Raw genomic sequence first — 20,096 nt, 5'->3', positions numbered from 1 at the left:
GATTTATTTATGCGTAGCTAGCACACTGGTCGGCAGACCACGCGTCCAGCAGCTCGATGTAATAGCCGTCACAGTAGTAAACGTCACCGTAGTACTAGTTATAGTTCGTTTTTTTTAGCATTAGAAATAAGGTAAACAATCTTGATGCGTCTTTTAATTGAAAAATACATTTTAAAAATAAGTTACGTCAAATATGTAACAATTATGAATCTAATACGATAATTTCTATTCTCCTGCTTTCATAAGTAATAGTTATTGATATTTAAAAAGCGTTTTTCAATTAAAAGACATTCCAAGATCGCTTACCTTCTTTCAAGTTCTTTCTAATGCTAAAAAAATGAACTATAGTTAGGGTGGTAGTTGCTGCTACCTTAGAACACGCCCACAACGAGCCGCAAACGGAGATAGAAAGAAACAAATAGATGTAGACAGAGATTTATTTATGCGTAGCTAGCACACTGGTCGGCAGGCCACGCGTCCAGCAGCGCGATGTAATAGCCATCCGTGTCGACACAATAGTAGACATCGCCAACGTTTTGATTAGGGCGATAGTTGCCGTTGCCTTGGCAGACATCCGTGACGGTCATGCCGCGTTCGGGGAAATACATCATTGTGTCACGAGCGCAGTCTGAGGAATAAAGAAACAAGGTCAATGTGGCTAATTCCGTCTTTATCTATTCCGTCCACTAGCGTTTTTCTCGAACAATGAACTAAATTGATAATTTCATCGACAAAGCAGCGATCGCTTTTAGTTTCAGCAATTAAAAGCAAAATTTATTTTCCTACGATTGAAAATGAAAGAAATATACGCTCGTGGACGGAATAGGCCCTATGATGGAATTAGCCACATTGACATCCCATTTTATTTCGCATCAAAATCCGATAATAACGTATTGTTAACATTCCAGCAGGTGAAAATCATTTGGTTTGATTTCAATATTGTTCAAAATAAATTGTTGGACTAAAAGCGTTCACTGAATCGTTAATGGCATATTATTACAAAGTCAGAATTGTTCTTCCTCAATCATCCCAAATTTTATAAATTTGTTTTTAATATTGCCGGATAACATATCGTTCAATCTTTTCCAAGCAGGTTCCATAATTAAATAGATATTTTTGTCAATTTAGTTTTTGGAAGTTGTTCAAAATGGCGGAGCCATGGGGTTTAACAAACGCGTAGCTCACAAAGCCATTTATTGTTAATTGGTTTGAAGGGACGGACACATGTCATGTAAGAAAAAACTCCATATTTTATGTTTTATATTTTGTAACAGATCCAAAGTTTTATTTGTGAAGTTATTTTGTATCTTCACAACAAGAACATACACAAATCCCTGGCACCCCGCATATGGTAATACGTCTCCACGTCGGTACATTAGTTCCGCGTAGAATCTGCACGTATATCAGTTCGGCATTACGGTCTATTGAGAGCGCGAGGAGAATTCTCCATATAACAAACGAGAAAACGGCTCCCTTGTTAGGTTTCTTCGGCGTAATCAAAGCAACGAGCTCTAGAGATGATAATATGTTTTAGAGAATACATCGCCTATATAATCTTATTATTTTATATAGGTTTTATCTACATGAGACTTTGAAATTCGGAATTGTAGTTGGGAGACTGCTTTTCTGTTTTAAATTAAAATACTTATTTTAACAAGTAACCGTCAAAAATATTTTTTGGGACACACTTTTATTGCCGACTGTACTTTCTCTCCTCAAGTACTTTTCGAGACCTTTCAAATGAGCCTAAACTTAATGTGTTTATGTTTTTCCTTCAAAGAGTTCCTTTGACTACCTTCCGACTGCATCATCAGATCAGCTTCATGTTAGAATATTATTGCATTGTCATCGGAAATATAGAAGTATGCGAAATTTCAGCTCGATCAGACACCCGCAAGTGGTTCAAATTTAAGTTACAAGATTTGAAGCACCATATATACAAAGAGATATAGGTATATAAAAGTGTGTTAAAAACAAAAGCTACGTTTCATTGGTAAAAATACAATATTTTTCTCATCATAGTACACAGTACATACAGGTACATACAGGTACATCATAGTACATACAGGTTCGCAGCGTAATCACGTGAGTTTAAATTTTCGTTTTATGAATATATCCCCGAATTCGACTTTCATTGCTGTTGCTTTGAAAATATTATCCCTAATTTATGCATACAACGAAATTCAATAACCAGAGTGTTTAATGAGAATACAGAGTAATATAGAACCATGAAAAGTTCAGGAAAAACAATCATGTTTGTTTGTAAACAATTTATTGAGAATTAATATTATTTTAGTCAGCTTAATCTTGTTTTTTCTCATATAAAATAATTTAATAACTTCCAGACCTCATAACCAGTCTTGACTCTAAGCTATTTTAAAACGTTTCACTTGCTGGTTTTGATTGGCTTACCAGGGGGTCTAAGATGTTGGTTATTTTATGTTTGTCATGGTAGACGTCATTTTCTAACATGTATTGACCCAAGATACGACCCATACAACCATTTCCAGTCGCCGTTACGACGCGGTGTTGACACATCTTGTGTCGACACCGTCTGTTTCGGTCACAATTCCAGTCGCAGAGTCGTCGCCGTGTCGACACAGTTACCAGAAATGGGGAAGGGTCGACACATGACACAAAGTGACATAAAGTGTGGTCGCCGTGTGCACACATTGTTTCGGGTTTGCGACTACTTTATGCCAAAATCATTCGTTCATTCGTTCATTTTGTTCCTGTCAAATGGAAACTGTCAGATGGAAAAATACTTAAATAAAAATAAGTGACATTAATACGCCATCTCTAAAACGGATTACAAGACGTAATTATATATTGTTTGCATTTATATTACAATATGACTTAAATTATTATGGGGAATTAAACTGCTCGAGTGATTTGATAAACTAAGTGTAATATAATCAACGCGCCACCACATTGTTTTAGTTTAGCCGGAAATGAAATTGTTTACTTCTCAGTGCCTGTGTTCATAACTATATTATTTGAAGCATTTTTAGTACTTCGATGCGTATACTATACTTAAATAACAGAAATAACGCTTTACATACTACGAAACTTGTTAATTATGATGTATAAATATGGTTCAAGGCTGAGAAATATTGCAGTCACAAAGTAGTTGCAATGTTTCGACTTTGTGTCGACTCTGTGTTGACACATGACACGCGCTGTCAAAAGTAATAACAAAGTTACTGGTATGTTACTGGATTTGCAAAATGGCTCCTTGTGTTGATTTGTTTTCAGATATTCTCAAAGTGTAAAAATGCCGTGGTCAGAGATGGGCATTAATCGATTAACTGTTTATTCGACTAATTAATGGAATAAAAAAAGTTAATTCTCAAATTTTAATCGCGATTAGTTTAGTCGACCTAACATAGATTGAAATTGAATTAATCTGAATATTAATCGAATAAATTATCGATTAAATCTCAATTGAAAGTTGACAGGGGGCCATTTTTGTACGTAAAAATAATAGAAATGTCTTGCATGCAGATGGTAGCAAAACACTTTGTCATAAAAGTCGAGATGGGTGTCGATATATAGGTTTTAGGGAGTGCCGATTTCGAAAATAATGACCATTTTGGAATCCGAAATGGCGGCCATGCACTGTGTCATAAAAGTCGTCATGGATGTCGTTTTATACGTTTTAGGGGGCCCCAATTTTGAAAATGATGACCATTTTGGAATCCAAAATGGCGGCCATGCACTATGCCATAAAAGTCGTCATGGGTGTCGTTTTATAGGTTTTAGGGGGCGCAGATTTCGAAAATGATAACCATTTTGGATTCCAAGATGGCGGCCATGCACTATGTCATAAAAGTCGTCATGGATGTCGTTTTATAGGTTTTAGGGGGCCCCGATTTAGAAAATGATGACCATTTTGAAATCCAAAATGGCGGCCATGCACTATGTCATAAAAGTCGTCATGGGTGTCGTTTTATAGGTTTTGGGGGGCGCAGATTTAGAAAATGATAACCATTTTGGATTCCAAAATGGCGGCCATGCACTATGTCATAAAAGTCGTCATGGGTGTCGTTTTATAGGTTTTAGGGGGCGCAGATTTCGAAAATGATGACCATTTTGGATTCCAAGATGGCGGCCATGCACTATGTCATAAAAGTCGTCATGTATGTCGTTTTATAGGTTTTAGGGGGCCCCGCTTTCGAAAATGATGACCATTTTGGATTCCAAAATGGCGGCCATGCACTATGTCATAAAAGTCGTCATGGGTGTCGTTTTATAGGTTTTGGGGGGCGCAGATTTCGGAAATGATAACATTTTCACTTTTAAAAATGGCGGCAATGCACTATGTCATAAAAGTCGTCATGGATATCGTTTTATAGGTTTTAGAGGGCGCAGATTTCGAAAATGATGACTATTTTGGATTCCAAGATGGCGGCCATGCACTATGTCATAAAAGTCGTCATGGATGTCGTTTTATAGGTTTTAGGGGGCGCAGATTTCGAAAATGATGACTATTTTGGATTCCACTTTTATGACAAAATACGTAGCCGCCATCTTGGATTATAAAATGATCATCGTTTTCGAATTCTGCACTCCCTAAAACCTATAAATCGACATCCGTGACGACGCAAGTTATCTTTATTTTCAGATCTAACAAATTGCTACAGAATACAAAGGACAAAAAAGAAGCGAGGAGGTAATGAAACAAGCAAAAATACAGATGATTCCTCGACGCAATTGGGTGATTCTTAAATTGTGTCCAGATTTTTTTTGTCATAAAAGTTTATATTTTTCACATATTACTAAATCTATGGCAAAAGTTATAATATTGCAATGGATTCCATCGCATGTAGGTATAAGTGGCAATGAGACAGCTGATGCATTAGCAAAACAGGCATGCAGCGATGGCATTGAATTTCACTTGAAACATTATATGGGGGCAATAATGACTGTTTACATTTAGTCAAATTAAAGTGTCGCGAATTGTGGAAGGAATATTTCGACGAGAGATCTAGGGACAAAGGTATTTGGTATAAGACAATACAGCCACAACCCTTTAATTCTCCTTGGATTGATAATAGTGTGTTGTGTAGACAGGATCTAGTTTTATTATTGAGATTGCGCTCTGGACACATTCCATTGAATAAGTTCGCCTACCTCATGCGTAAAGTGAATTCGGAATTATGCACCTTATGTAATCGCGTCGAGGATGTGTATCATATTTTAATGGAGTGTGTCCGAAATGAGCGACTTAGAAGACAGATATTTCATGACAATGACAGTTCCATTGGGTTATGTAATACCTACCTTTCGAACCCCATGTCTGAGGTTGTTGAAAAGGTACTAAATATTGTTAAGTGCGGTCTGAGGGACAGAAATGTGTGATGTAATTAAACTAGATGTAGCTATTTACTTTCTTTTAACTTTGTTAATTAAGTCTGTTTTTTATGGGGTGACATATTCGTTCAATCGAAAAAGCCCCTTAATAAAGGAAAAAAAAAAAAGTTCCGTGACACTTCGACCTTGTAATTTTTTAAGTAAATGTTTTTGTTTATCTATGAGGATCTCACTAGAATAGTATAATCAAGGTATGTTTATATTTGATGAATGAAATAGTAACGCAAAAAAAAAATATATTTGTGTCTTATATTCCTGCCGAAGACTTTTATTTTACCTTTTCCTTCTACACAAGTTTGGCCAAGTAATAAGAATTTAGGGCTCTCAATTTTATTTTGACTTCTACAACAGTAAAGCTACGAGGCCATGTTTGGTATCGTTTTCGTATAAATTCGCAGTAAGTACCAAATTTAGTTAAGGTATCACATTGACACCATTCCGAAGTAAAAACATATAAACTTATTAAAATACTTTCTTTTAAACTCCTCTTCACGCTTAAACTGCTGAACAGTTTTAATTTAATTTTGGTACACATATATTTTGAGTCCCGAGACAGGATATAATAAGTTATCTCAAAAATCATCCTTTAAAGGTGTGAAATGAGGTGTAGGGGGGAATTCAGAATTGACTTCTTGAAGTTAATACTGTTTAAGTTTAGGTTTGAAGTCATGTTTTTTCATCATTTTTAACTAAATCAAAGATGTAGACCATCCCAAATTTCATATAAATCGGTTCAGCGGTTATTGATTTCCCGTACAAATTTCCACGCCACTTTTCACACCTTCAAAAGATGATTTTGGTTATAAGATCTATCCTATGTCCTGTTCCGCTTTGCTGATGATATTGTTTTGCTATCTGAAAGCCACAAAGATCTCCAGTACATGATCGAAACGTTGAATTTTTACAGTAAGGAATGTGGTCTGGAGATGAACTTAGAAAAAACATGCGTCATGACAAATAGGAAGAAGGAGAGTTTACACGTAGAAAATACCAGTATCGAATACGTGACTGAATATAAATACTTGGGACAAGTTATCTCATTTAGTGGTCGCTATGTAAATGAAGTGGAACGTAGAATTCAGAAAGCTTGGACCTCATATTGGTCACACAAACATATTTTTAAATCCAAACTAGACATCACACTGAAAAAAACAGCTATCGACACTGTAGTGACACCGACCCTTCTTTACGGATGCCAAACATGGGCAATAAACAAAGAAATTATCGACAAAATTCAGAAATTTCAAAGAGCCATAGAACGAAGCCTACTCGGTATAAAAATAAAAGACAGAGTAAGAAACACCGATATTCGTAAGAAGACAAATATAATGGACGCAGCGGAAATGGCATGCCGCCTCAAGTGGCGATGGGCCGGACACACAGCGAGAACGAAAGACGACCGGTGGAGCAAAAGAGTTTTACACTGGTACCCACCAGATGGCGGGCGAGGGCAAGGTCATCCGCTCCGCCGCTGGCGAGACGACATAACCGAGCAGGCAGGCATAGCCTGGGCCAGCCTGGCCGCCGACAGAAAACTATGGTGTGACATGGAGGAGGCCTACGTCCAAAAATGGACAAACCCACATGAAAATACTTAGTAATACTTAGTAGTTTTTAAATTCTTTTCTTTGTAACTTTATTTCAAATTAATACTCAAACTCTAAATTTAATTGTAACATTTATATTTGGGAAATAAAAGGCTTTTATTTATTTATTTATTTATGTCCTGTTCCGGGACGCAAACTATTTCTATACCAAATTTCAACGAAATCGGTTCAGCGGTTAAGCGTCAAGAAGAGTTTCAAAAAAACCGGCCAAGTGCGAGTCGGACTCGCGTATTAAGGGTTCCGTACATTAAGTCCGACTCGCGCTTGACTGCACATTTCTAATAGGTTTTCCTGTCATCTATAGGTAAAGAACTATTTTGTGTATTCAGACGGACATACATACAGACGCACGAGTGATCCTATAAGGGTTCCGTTTTTTCCTTTTGAGGTACGGAACCCTAAAAAGATTTATTTTTATTTTGTGGAATGGTGTCAATGTGATATCTTAAATGGATTCAGCACCCCAGATTTATACGAAAACGATACCAAACACGGCCTAGCACCTTCACTGATATAGATATATCAAGATAAAATTGAGAGCCCTAAATAAACTTTTAAGAGCGGATATCTCAAAAACTATTCAACAAATCGAAAATATTGATTGAATAAACTTGTAACAAATTAAATTAACTTTCATTTTGTATAAGTGGCCATGTCGCTGAGATGCATAGTTTCCGAGATATAATCGAAAAACGGGAAAATGGGACCTTCAAAGCCCCCTCTCTCCCCCCCGCTCAAGGGCTAATGTCGGGGACTTTTGATATGTTCACCTCCTAACTTGTCAAACCGAGTTACGGAGTCAAAAATTGTGTTCCGAGCATTTCCCTCTACAACTTTTGGAGCATTCGTTGCCTGACCTAAGTAGCTTATTGAATTTCTTTAAAAACTTTTCTGTAAAAGGTTGACGGGTGTTGGGTGTTTATATGGTTTCGGTCGATTATTATCATTTGCATTGCCCATGATGACTTACTAGAATTACGAGCACACGAGACACTAATAGTAGTTTGACAAACCTTGGTTTTCAAGAGGTATTTTATATTGACATTTGCTGTCACAAATTTGCTGTCAGATTTAGTCGCAAACCGCACGCAAAGTGCACACAAATGTGTCGACACCTTGTTACGGAAAAGTGTAGACACGGCGACGACACTTTGTTTCGAAACAATTCTAGACACATTGTGTGGACTCTGTTACGACACATCTGACATTTAGTTACCACTTTGTGATTCTGCGACTGGAATGGTTGTATGGGGATAGTCGATAAAAAGCGCAAACATCCTATCTGCAGTGGTAGACCACTTTCTTGGCTGACTATACAGGGAGCTTAGCCTAAATGAGAATCGTACATCGACAAACGCAAATGGAAAGAAAAAATAACCGGTGCTACGAAAATCCACTTGACTATTCCCATACATTATATAAATTTCGATTGGCGTTTTCCATCAACGATATGCGATATAATGATATCACCATGTAGGTATAATTACATACCGTAAAACACTATAACATTATATTTAAATACACAAACGGGTCTACCGCGATATAAAGTGTTACACTATAACATTGTTACAAACAAACATATTTATAAATGTAACTATACTTGTAATACATCTAAGTAAGGGGTAGCTACATGCATAAAATACCCCTAGTCTAGCATCCTCATAAAAGAAATACTTACTGCAATTCATTCCAGCCATTTCGCTCGACATGGCCTGCCAGGCGCCTAAAATTTCTCCCTCCTTATTCGTGCAATAGGCACTGTAATGGAAAGTAGAAATAACAGTGAATTTCCTACAATTGTTGTACATTTTGGTCTGAGCTAACTGGGACTTTATAGTGATGGAGTCCAGCTGTAATGGTTTTTAGACGATTGTCGTTTTAGAAAAGATATTTCAAGATACTCTTACACTATGGGTATCATAATGATTCCATACCTAATGATCTTTAAGAAGGTACTAACATAAATCCTTCACAAGTACAGTATTAAATTTCTCACTTACAGTTCATAAAGTTTTGGTGTGCTTTATTGTTGTTTTTTAGAAAAACATAGACAACATGAACACCTATTTAAAGAAAAAAGTGTACCTATTTAAAAAAATTTAGGAAAATCTAGAAGGTTTATGGATAAGCACCATCACCATTTTTAAAATACCCCTCGTCTGGCTGTATCACAATTTAGTTGTGTTCGTAAAGTGTACACTATCGCACATTTTTAAAACACATCCTGTGTCTTATCAGTGCCCAAAAACTTCTCGAAGAAAAGAAATGCAAAGAAACTCACATGCCGTTCTGGATCTGATAAGGCCCGTAGCTTCCGTCGTAATCGCAAAACGTATTGGGGTTCCCTAGGAAGTTGGTTCCGTGCTCAGATTGCTCTTGGTTGATCATGCCTAATGCGTACACGAGGCTTTCGCAGCGGCGGAGGTACTGTTCTCCCATCATTGCGGCGCTGTCTACGACCAAAATGTTTAGTGAAGTCGAGTGTATTATACAGGGTGTTTGGTACATCGTTTGCCTCATTAAAACGGCATATAGGTTGAGTCATTTGCTATCTTCCCAGGCCTAGAAATTTTTAATTTTTCGCACTTTTTTTTCCAGCTCTATGCCAGTTTTTCGTAAATTTCAAATTTTTACTTGCGCAGTAGTAAAAAAAAACCAAGGCCAATTTTTTTTTGTAGGCATGAGTAGATAGCAAATGACTCAACCTATGTGCCGTTTTAATTTGGAAAACGATGTACCAAACACCCTGTATAAAATAATATAATATAGGTATGTTTGTATTGCGAAAAGTTAATAAAGGACTTATTTCTCTGCAAGTTCTTTTCATTAAACAAATATTGCCTTATTCAATTGTTCTTATACGTGGTTTTTAAAGCTAAAAAGTAAATGGTTGCCGAAAATGAGAATTGATCTGATATTGTCATGGTACCGGAAAAAAAATCTATTAAGCTTCATTCATCAAGTCTTCACATACCAGCAGAATCCATCATCACAAAGTTACGGCTCACAGTCCCCAATCGGTGTTCAACGAAGTTTTACATTAACTTCTATATGCTCAGAATAACAAATCCTTTATTTTAATTACAGCACGGCTCATAGTCGCCAGGTTGGAGTACAACAAAGTTTTTAATTTTTTATGCTTAGAATACATATTTCTCTATTTTTACTTACAGCACGGTAGCATATTCATATTTTCCTGTGGCACCGGCGGTACTGTTGGCTGCCCAGTGCTAGCTTCAGCACACCAGCAGAATCCATCATCACACTGCAACGGTTCATAGTTGCCAGTCGAAGTACAGTGAAGAGTCACGTCACTTCTGCCCTGAGCTACTAGCTCCGCTCTTCTTCTACTACAGGCTGTGGAAATATTGTTATACAAGTGATATAGTTAGTCCTGTTAGGTAAAAAATTAAAAACTAATATGCTTCATGCATAACTATAGGTAGGTACCTACACCTACATAGGTTTACATAGATGAGCTTGTCAATGTTCGACTGCATAGAAATTTAATTCATATAGGTAATTCACTTGTACTTGTAAAAAAAACTCAAAGAACGGGTGATAGATAAAATGATAGAGATGAAAGATATGGAAGGATTGAATGGGAACGAATGTTGGAAAGAAATGGCAAACTGTATAAGGAGAGTAGCGAAAGATGTCTTGGGAGAATCGAAAGGCAAAGGCATCATAGACAAGGAAACTTGGTGGTGGAATGAGGAGGTGCAGGAAATACTAAAGCAAAAGAAACAAGCATTTAGAGAATGGCAAAAGGTTAAAGCTGGACAAGAAACTGAGGAGGCAATAAAAAGAACGAAGTATATGGAATGTAAGAAGATGGCAAAACGTGCAGTTGCTATAGCCAGAACAACAGCACAGGACAAATTGTATAACTCCTTAAATAGTCCTCAAGGCGAAAAGCAGCTGTACCGCCTTGCCAAAGCGAGAGAAAGGACTTCCCGTGATGTATCTTATATAAAATGTGTGAAAGATGATGCAGGAAGGGTGCTAACGAAAGATGAAGGCATAAGAGAACGTTGGAAAGGCTACTTTGAAAGGTTGATGAATGAAGAGAATGATTGGAGTAGAGTACTGGATCATAAACCGATAAATATGGGTGCAGTGAGAGAAATATATATGGATGAAGTAAGAGCGGCTGTGAGAAGTATGAAAAATGGAAAATCAGTAGGACCAGATGATATACCAGGAGAAGTATGGAAGTTATTGCGTGAGGATGGATGTAAGTGGTTGACTTTGTTCTTCAATAAGTTGTTGCATGAAGAAACTATTCCCGACGAATGGTGCGACAGTTTGCTGGTGCCCATTTTTAAAAACAAAGGGGATGTACAGGAATGCAACAACTATAGAGGAATAAAGCTCATGTCACATAGCATGAAAATATGGGAAAAAGTGATAGAGAGACGCCTGAGACACGAGAGTGATATAACACAAAACCAATTTGGGTTTATGCCAGGGAGAGGTACAACAGACGCCATTTTTGCACTTCGCCAACTGTGCGAAAAATACAGACGTGCAAAAAAGAACTTGCATATGGTGTTTGTGGACCTTGAAAAGGCATACGATCGAGTACCCCGAGAGGTTTTGTGGTGGGCTTTGAAAGAGAAAAGCGTGCCTGGGAAGTATGTGGAGCTAATTCGGTCAATGTACAACCAATGTTGTACACGCGTCCGGTCAGCTGCTGGCACCACCGACAGGTTCAGTGTCACGGTAGGCTTGCACCAGGGATCGGCCTTAAGTCCTTACCTCTTCCTGCTTATTATGGACGCTCTGTCGTCGGACATACAGGAGGAGGCACCCTGGTGTATGCTTTTCGCTGATGACATTGTGCTTGTGGGTGAAGACGGACTCGAGGTACAGAGCAGACTTGAGAAATGGCGGCATAAGCTGGAGAATGTTGGCCTGAAGATCAGCAGATCTAAAACTGAGCATATGTTCTGCGATTTCGGCGGTCTCTCCAGTTTCGCTGCCATGGAACTCGATGGCGTTACGTTGCCGGTCTGCTCCGACTTCAAGTGCCTCGGTTCGCTGGTACAGTGCGATGGCGATATTGACCGTGATGTGAAAAACCGGATTAGCACAGGATGGATGAAATGGCGACAGGTCACGGGAACCATTTGCGACGCCCGAATGCCTCTTCGATTGAAGGGTAAAATTTATAAAACCATCATAAGACCTGTCGTCATGTATGGATCGGAGTGTTGGGCCCTAAAGGTGACGGATGAAAAGAGGTTGCATGTAGCGGAGATGAGAATGTTAAGATGGATGTGTGGTGTGACAAGAATGGATAGGATAAGGAATGAGTATATAAGAGGAAGCCTAAAAGTTGCACCTATAGTAGAAAAAGTAAGAGCGAATCGCCTAGCGTGGTACGGGCATGTGATGCGGAGGGATGAAAGTCATGTGACGAAAAAGGTATTACGAATGAATGTGGAGGGAAGTAATGGGAGAGGAAGACCGAGAAAAGGGTGGATGGACTGTGTGAGAGATGATATGAAGCGAACGCAAGTGAATGATGAGATGACGGGCGAGAGAGAGGTATGGAAGAAAAAGACATGCTGCGCCGACCCCAAATGAATGGGATAAGGGCAAGCGAATGATAGGTAATTCACTTGTACCATCGCCCAAACTCTTAACTGTCCATCAGTGGGCCTTATGGCTTTTGTAATAAGGTCCAGTGTTGCTGTTTGTACATATACACTTACTCTTTACGTTTTTGAGCTACATACATTAGTACATATTTCATATTTCTATTCTAATGGCCCTTATTGTCAGTTACCGAATCTGATCCATCTTGAGGGAGAAAAACACAATATATATATCATACCGCAAGTCATTTCACTGGCCTCGCTCCTCCACATCTGTCCAAATATCCTGTTGCCGTCTCCGTCGCTACAGAAACATCTGCGCATCAAGAAAAATGCAAATTAAATGAAGCACAATTTGCCAGCCAAGTGGATTCCGCGGAAATCTGAATTCGTATTCCCTATTGGTTGCGCAATTGCCTTTGAGGCCAGCTCTCTGATGCACCAGAGTATCGTGACCTCTAGATATTTATCAACTAGAGCGCATAAATACTTATCCTGGTCTTGATGGGTCTCCGATTCAGGAAGAGATTGGAATGTCCTCCTCGAATCTAGTGATTGAACGGGACGTGTTTGGAACGATTTGTGGGACGAATGTGAAATTATGTATCGCCCTTCCTGTAGCCTGCAGCTACTCCGATATTCCATTTGTTAATAAAACCGAATATGCGAGATATTTGATGCGACTTGATGCTCATGTCGCAAACGTTATACATATGTATGTTGTTTGTTATACTTATTATATTCTTAGTTCTCTTCTTTTTCGTTTCACTCTTGACGCAGTGGACGAAGTCATCATTTCAGTCATTGGAGGTGGATATATTTACGTTAATGGGATATCCCAATATGACCTAACTATTAATGAATTCCCAATAGTTAATAAAAGATTATGTCAGTACTATGCAAAAAAACAAGCAGCAGCTTGAGGATGACTAATAAGGTACGAATTAACACTTATGAAACGACCAAGCTGATAAAAGAAGACAGATAGAAAATATATTATTGATAATTTTTAACATAACATATTTTATTTTGTTATTATTTATTTCCGTTGCTAAGCTATTTTAATAAAAGCAAACGTTGAATTTATTTCACTTTATTAAACGTCACAGAATTATACCTAGAGAATGATATAATAAAGCAAAAATACAAATGTTTTCCGTACATCGAAATATTTGAGTTGAACAGAGTTCGTAACGTAATGAAAAATTCTCAGAGAATGAAGAATGAGGTCACGTCAAGTAGGTGTGTCCGTATTCCAGAAACATCATCACGATTGTAGTTAATACAGGCGTCATAATCATAAATATTATGTGTTATTATCAAAAAAATCGCCATGTATTTTTAAGCTACTTTTCAGGAGACAAAAATAATTGTTTATTTTCCTGTTTGTAATATATTTGTTGCACCTGTATTTTTTTTCTAATAGATCAATGATTTTTACATGATACTCATGAAGAAAATAAACAGTTTTTATCGCAATTTTTACAGTATTAATTATTTTAACCAAAATTTTGCTACATAGTCGTCATGTGTGAAGTTTACACATCGCGATTTGTTTCCAAAGTAACATAGTACGAGAGATGATACATAGCGAATTTTAGGGTCAATGTCGGGTAATCCATCTATCTATCTATACATCTATCTTCTATACATATAATAAAGCTGAAGACGGTCGAAAGTCTGTACATGGAAGATATTTGAAAAAAAGTTGGCTGGGGATACTTAGAATCAATAACAGAACACGTTCCAAAAGTTTTTAGAATTTTTGTCTGTTTGTCTGTTTATCTGTTTATCTGTTTGTCTGTTTATTTGAACGCGCATCACGTGAAAACGGCTGAACGGATTTTGATGAAAATTTTACTAATCTGTCGAGAAAATCCCCGGCCAGGTTATAGGCTATAAAAATTCAAACCCTAAAAGGGGGGGTAGCCACAATACTCGATTGACTTAAGTTTGCCCCTGAATCTTATGGCGCTACTTAGGAAGGAGGGGCAAACTTTTTTCAAATATTGCTACCACTATTGAGTACCCTGGTAAACTAACAGATGGCGCTGAATTTAATACGTTGTGACACGAATAAGCCACCAAGGAAAGATTTTGCCAAATTAACTCTCAAGTTTAGAACAGGGGGTACGGATATCAACAAAAATAATTGAATAATTATGTTGATTTAATAAATTAATAATACAACAAAATTAAACGACGGTAAATTAATTGCCCCTCATTGCACAGTCTTTTGGGGAACTGAGTAAACAAACATTAATTAATAAAGAAAACTAAAAATGAGTCTACATAGTTACATAGTGGTAAAATAAACACACATAATTATCAACACGCGTATAATTGCATAATTATTTAAAATTATTAATTTTTTACATCATGAATTATATCTAATCGTAATTATATCGCACCCATATCAAATCCATATTCATACAAGGTGGGTACTTTGAAAAAAAAACATTGACCTCTGTCATTTGCAGTGCCGGATTAACCCATTTAGGCAAAAGAAGCACTTACTTAGGGCACCACGTCTAGGGGGCACCAAAACCGTAGGCAAAAAAAAGCGCAGGCTGCATCAGCATTGCAGTTGTCGTGGAGTAGGTACCTACATGAAACTTTTATACGTGTACAAGTATATAATCTACCATCTAATAACGTCCCATCCCTTCTCTGCATGAAATCCTGGATTCGCGCGTGGTTGGGACTAAAAGTAAAAATGTACAACTGTCTATCAAACTGCGTTTTTTATATCAAAAAATTTTCGCTCTTGCTTCGCTCGCGTTTTCAGTAACTGCTGCAGCACTGTCAATTTTCGTGATAAAATGACGTGACTGATTTCCAAACTAAAAGTAAAAAATGACAACTGTCTATCAAATTGCGTTTTTATATCGAAAAATTTTCGCGCTCGCTTCGCTCGCGTTTTCAATAACTTTCTAATGTATGGCAACTGCAGCAGCATTACTCTGTTGCAACGTTACTGCTGCAGCACTGTCAATTTTTGTGATAAAATGATGTGACTGATTTCCATACTAAAGGTAACAATGTACAACTGTCTATCAAATTGCGTTTTTATATCGACAAATTTTCGCGCTCGCTTCGCTCGCGTTTTCAATTACTTTCTAAGGTATGGCGACTGCAGCAGCATTACTCTGTTGCAACGTTACTGCTGCAGCACTGTCAATTTTCGTGATAAAATGATGGGACTAATTTCCATTCTCAGCTGTAATGCGGCAATGAACGTCACTCAACTAACCAAAAAAATAGGGAGAGGGGGCACCATGGTCTAGAAATGCTTAGGGCATCAAAATGGTACTGGTCGTTTGCGGAGTCAAACGATTTGGGACTCGCATTTAATACGCATTACCATGCCTTCCAGAAAAAAAACCAATCATTCGCGAAAGTCTCGCAACGCAATGAGGTTACAAGGGGTACGTGGTCTTTCTCATCAGGAGTCTGAAGAAGACCACAGTGAGTGGCGCTCTAGCCAGGCAGGCCGCTTCGCTTTCGCTCGCGCGCGTAGGTATACCTTACTGTATCGTCCGATATACATCTACTACTCTGTCGTTTAAATCACGTGTAAAATTTGAATAAGGGCGAAAAAAAATATTGATTTTGGAGTGTAGTTTTATTTAGTGGTACCTAATTGTAAAATATTTTATCTGGACTGCAGTCCTCTAGCATATCCATCTGTCAACTTTACTTCAAGTTCCGCCTCCAGGGGAGAGGGAGAGAAATTAGGATTAGTAATTAGCCGCTTACTGACACAGACCGAATTCCACGCGGGCGGAGCCGCGGGCACAGCTAGTTCTACAATAAATTGCCATGTGCAACATTGTCGCCATCACCCTCGACGGAAAACAAGGCATTTAATTTCGTTATGTGCTAAAAAATCACATAGCAATTTTTTTTGTTTGTTCTATTTTTTTTTGTACAAATGTTGTTCTGTGTTCACATAGCGGAATTGTTATTTTCAAAACTAATAAAGATATAACAAAAATATTTATGTGGGTCGACGGGAAATTCAAAAAGGAATTTAAATATGCCAAAATCAAAAAATCGTAAAAAAACACATAGCGATTTTTTTATTCGCACCGACGATATGCACTACAGCAACAATGTATGTGAGGGTAAATATCAGTCCTTTCGCAACATTATTTATTACTAAAATTATTATATATATGTAAATATTCTCTATAACATGATGAACCATGGTCAGGTTTAAATATTGCAATCATATCAATGAGTTTTCCTAGAATTACATTTAATAAATAAATTATTTTGGAATCAGTTTTATTTATATTTTTGTGTGACAGACAAAAAGAAAATTCAATAAACTCGATTATAGGAAGGTATATTAATTTCGTTGGTTTGTGGTCGGAGAATTTTGAAGCTAGCTTGAAGATCCCACAACTGGCTGTCATTATATTTCCAAAATATGCGAATTGTCTTCCTCTTTAATTCTAACCACTAACCCGGATTTAACCGGTTAAACTGTTAACCCAGTGTCAAATTGTACTGGTAACCATGGTAACTCCAGGATTAACCGGTTAACCCCGGGTTAGTGGGATGGTGCAAGTGGCGCAAATAATTTTTATTTCAGATAAAATTGTTCAAACATAAATATTATATGTTATGAATATGGAGTTTACCTTCCCGTGAACATGTCACCCTTGCACTGCACTGGACCGTATCGTCCATCGTCTAAACACGATGAAGGTTCTTTACAGCCCTCCTCCTCTATGGGTATTCCTGTAACATTATATCACAATATGTGTACGTAAAGTCACCTGCAATAATTATGTTACACAACGAAGGCCGCAAAAATATCTGACACGATCTTATCTTATTTGTAGAGCCATGAGAGCGTGTCACATATTTTTGCGGCCGTCGAAGTACATTATTGCAGGTGACAGGCCAAATCGAACCTGACATAACGATATTTATCATTTAGCTTTTCGCTAGTTCATTTCGCTCGGATTTGTCCGTACTCGCATTAGTGCTAGCGAGACGCCCGCGCGAATGACAGCCAAGTGATATGATTCCAAAATAATAATATTAGAGTATTTTCATTTTTAATAAATATACCATAAATGAATTCAGCATCCCCAATTTATACGAAAATGATACCAAACACGGCCTAGCAGTTTCACTGATGTAGATATCAAGATAAAATTAAGATCCCTAAATAAACTTTCAAGAGCGGATATCTCAAAAACTATTCAAGATATCGAAAAACTTGACTAAATAAAACTTGTAATAATTTTTTTCAGTTTTCGGTTTGTCTAAGTAGTCATGTCGCTAAGACGCAAAGTTTCCAAGATATAAGTGAAAACCGAAAAATGAGACCTTATTAGCCCCTACTACCCCCAAAATTGTGTTCCAAGCATTTCGCTCTACAACTTTTTTTGAGCATTCATTTCCTGACCCTCTAGTCAAAATTTTCTTTGATTTGAAAAGTAAAACATTTTAAAATAAATTTTCCTTACCACTGCTCGCCTGACACACCGGGCAGCATCCAAATATATGTGAGCCATCTGGCTCGAACGTTTGACCTGCCCCACACTGACTCGCCGCGGTCGCATCCGTCACACAGATACTGGCCCTTTCACACACCGCCGCCACTTCTCTCAACGAGAAACATGAGAACACAAACAAAAGGCCGTATAGAAGCATTTGTGAAAAACACTGGTGTGGTGCCCGATATGATTTCATTAAAATTAAACAATTCAGTGATTGCACAGTTATCAATGAGATAATTAAGATATTGGGCACTGAGATAAGATAAGATTTTAAAATAACTACTCGTTATTTAGTAATGATGTATTTTTTATGATATGGGAGGCAAACTAGCAGACGAATCACCTGATGGTAAGCAATTACCGTTGCTCATGGACACCTGGAACATCACAGGGGTTGGAGGTGCGTTCACCAAAAGTATTATTTTATCCCTCTTTTAATTGCCACGGTAGAAAAAGTAAAATATTTTAAGTTGTACTATACTATAACTATTGTGATAATATTACTTTTAGATTTAACGCTTCATAATTTTATAGTTTGTAATAAGCCTAAGCATCAACCGAAGAATCTGTAACTCCTGTATGTAGCTTTATAGCTTGACAGAGAAATAAGTACCTAAGCATAGAGTGCTCACTCCATACATCAGTTTTGTCATGTTTTGTTACCAAAACGCCTATTATTTTCATAGTCGACAGCTAGCGTCAAGTAGCGAAATTATCAGTACTGCTACTCGACACTAGATGTCACGTGTGTCGTGACTGACAAAAAGTATATTGCTCAACAATTGACTACTAATATTACAAGCAGATGGATTTGAAAATAGAGTTCCGGTTAATCCGGTTATAATATTGTGAGAGTCAGGATCGCGGGTGTACCTAAATAAAAATAAACAAAAAGCATACCATATTTTAGTACCTAATTTGTACTATTAGGTCATTACCTATGAAATTGGCGTTTTGTTCGGAGAATTTCAACGAAACACGAATTTCCATACAATTAATTTTGCGGATATTTTTTTGATGGCTAATTCAAACCAAACAAAATTTTTCCAGTAATTTTTGACACCTTTAAGGTATGTTTTCAATATCTCCATTTCTTGAAAATTGGTACCATTAGAAAAATATAAGTAATTTTAATACTCGAACCGACAGCACATGAAAAGACCTATTTTCAAGGCTTAATTCTGAACACTTAACAATAAAAAATAACAATTAATTGCTGTCAAGCAGTTTGGCGAAATCATATTGTAGTTTTATTGTAATTGTGTATGTACTTTTGTAAAAAAAAAAAACTAGGATCAGACTTATATCTATGAACAAAAACGCCAATTTCATAGGTAAGGACCTAATATTTGGTACCTCCTTTAAAAAAATTAGTACCTCACGGTATTAAAAGTTATTACCAAAAAACATTACACCCGCCATTCTGACAGTCAGAATGGCGGGTGTATTTTATTACGCAATGATCCCGCGATTATTGATAAATTCTATAAAAGCCAAATTTTAGTACCTTTTTAGTACTTTCATATTCAATTATAAATTGAGCCATTTTATTTGTGGTTTCCGAGTTTTACTCATTTTACACTTTACATTGCTATTACAATTTTGCAGGCGCTGCAATTTTCCACCGTATCGATTTCGTTTTTAAGAAAAAACGCTACGCTACAACTATTATTATTACGCCAGGATTTAGTACCTTTTACGTTTAATTTGTTACCTTTTCACGATTAATCTGTTAAGTTCAATTAACTATGAAATTACGTCTTACAAATGGCCAGGCGCCATGTCATAGAATTCTTCATATGAAAAAATTCTGCTCTTCATTGTGCTTGTAATTGTGTACCTAATACCTACTTTTAAGTATATGGTGATTGATGAAATAAAACCCGCAAATTATGTCTGTTTGTCGGTATATGACTTCTCGTCCCGTTGATGTCCTTTTTAGGGTTCCGTACCAAAAAAGTACAAAAGGAACCCTCATGGTGCGACTCTGTCCG

General features: G+C 37.3%; 2 protein-coding genes across 2 annotated transcripts; one reads left to right on the top strand and one right to left on the bottom strand.

Moving 5' to 3' along the window:
- Positions 1–414: 414 nt before the first annotated feature.
- LOC134795381 (uncharacterized) lies at positions 415–18,297 on the bottom strand. The gene is made up of 7 exons (XM_063767214.1): positions 18,070–18,297; positions 17,233–17,332; positions 12,823–12,899; positions 10,152–10,337; positions 9,262–9,433; positions 8,659–8,738; positions 415–628 (listed from the first exon to the last, which is right to left on the bottom strand). Exons 1-7 carry the CDS (start codon positions 18,293–18,295, stop codon positions 441–443), a joined length of 1,029 nt encoding a protein of 342 aa, XP_063623284.1. The 5' UTR covers positions 18,296–18,297; the 3' UTR covers positions 415–440.
- LOC134795363 (uncharacterized) lies at positions 10,528–12,595 on the top strand. Its single transcript, XM_063767191.1, has 2 exons — positions 10,528–11,641; positions 11,674–12,595. Exons 1-2 carry the CDS (start codon positions 10,551–10,553, stop codon positions 11,813–11,815), a joined length of 1,233 nt encoding a protein of 410 aa, XP_063623261.1. The 5' UTR covers positions 10,528–10,550; the 3' UTR covers positions 11,816–12,595.
- Positions 18,298–20,096: the final 1,799 nt, after the last annotated feature.

Source organism: Cydia splendana, chromosome 12 (genome assembly GCF_910591565.1).
Source record: "Cydia splendana chromosome 12, ilCydSple1.2, whole genome shotgun sequence".
Lineage (NCBI taxonomy): Eukaryota > Metazoa > Arthropoda > Insecta > Lepidoptera > Tortricidae > Cydia > Cydia splendana.
This window is presented reverse-complemented; position numbering and strand designations above follow the sequence as displayed.

Bases quoted from the DNA above. Each gene is read 5' to 3' on its own strand.
- LOC134795363 (XM_063767191.1), top strand. From the start codon at position 10,551: ATGATAGAGATGAAAGATATGGAAGGATTGAATGGGAACGAATGTTGG. The intron at 11,642-11,673 runs GTACAACCAATG...GCGTCCGGTCAG, and splicing joins GTGGAGCTAATTCGGTCAAT to CTGCTGGCACCACCGACAGG.
- LOC134795381 (XM_063767214.1), bottom strand. From the start codon at position 18,295: ATGAAATCATATCGGGCACCACACCAGTGTTTTTCACAAATGCTTCTA. The intron at 10,338-12,822 runs GTATGATATATA...ATATTTCCACAG, and splicing joins GGCCAGTGAAATGACTTGCG to CCTGTAGTAGAAGAAGAGCG. The intron at 8,739-9,261 runs GTGAGTTTCTTT...TTTCCATTACAG, and splicing joins TATCAGATCCAGAACGGCAT to TGCCTATTGCACGAATAAGG.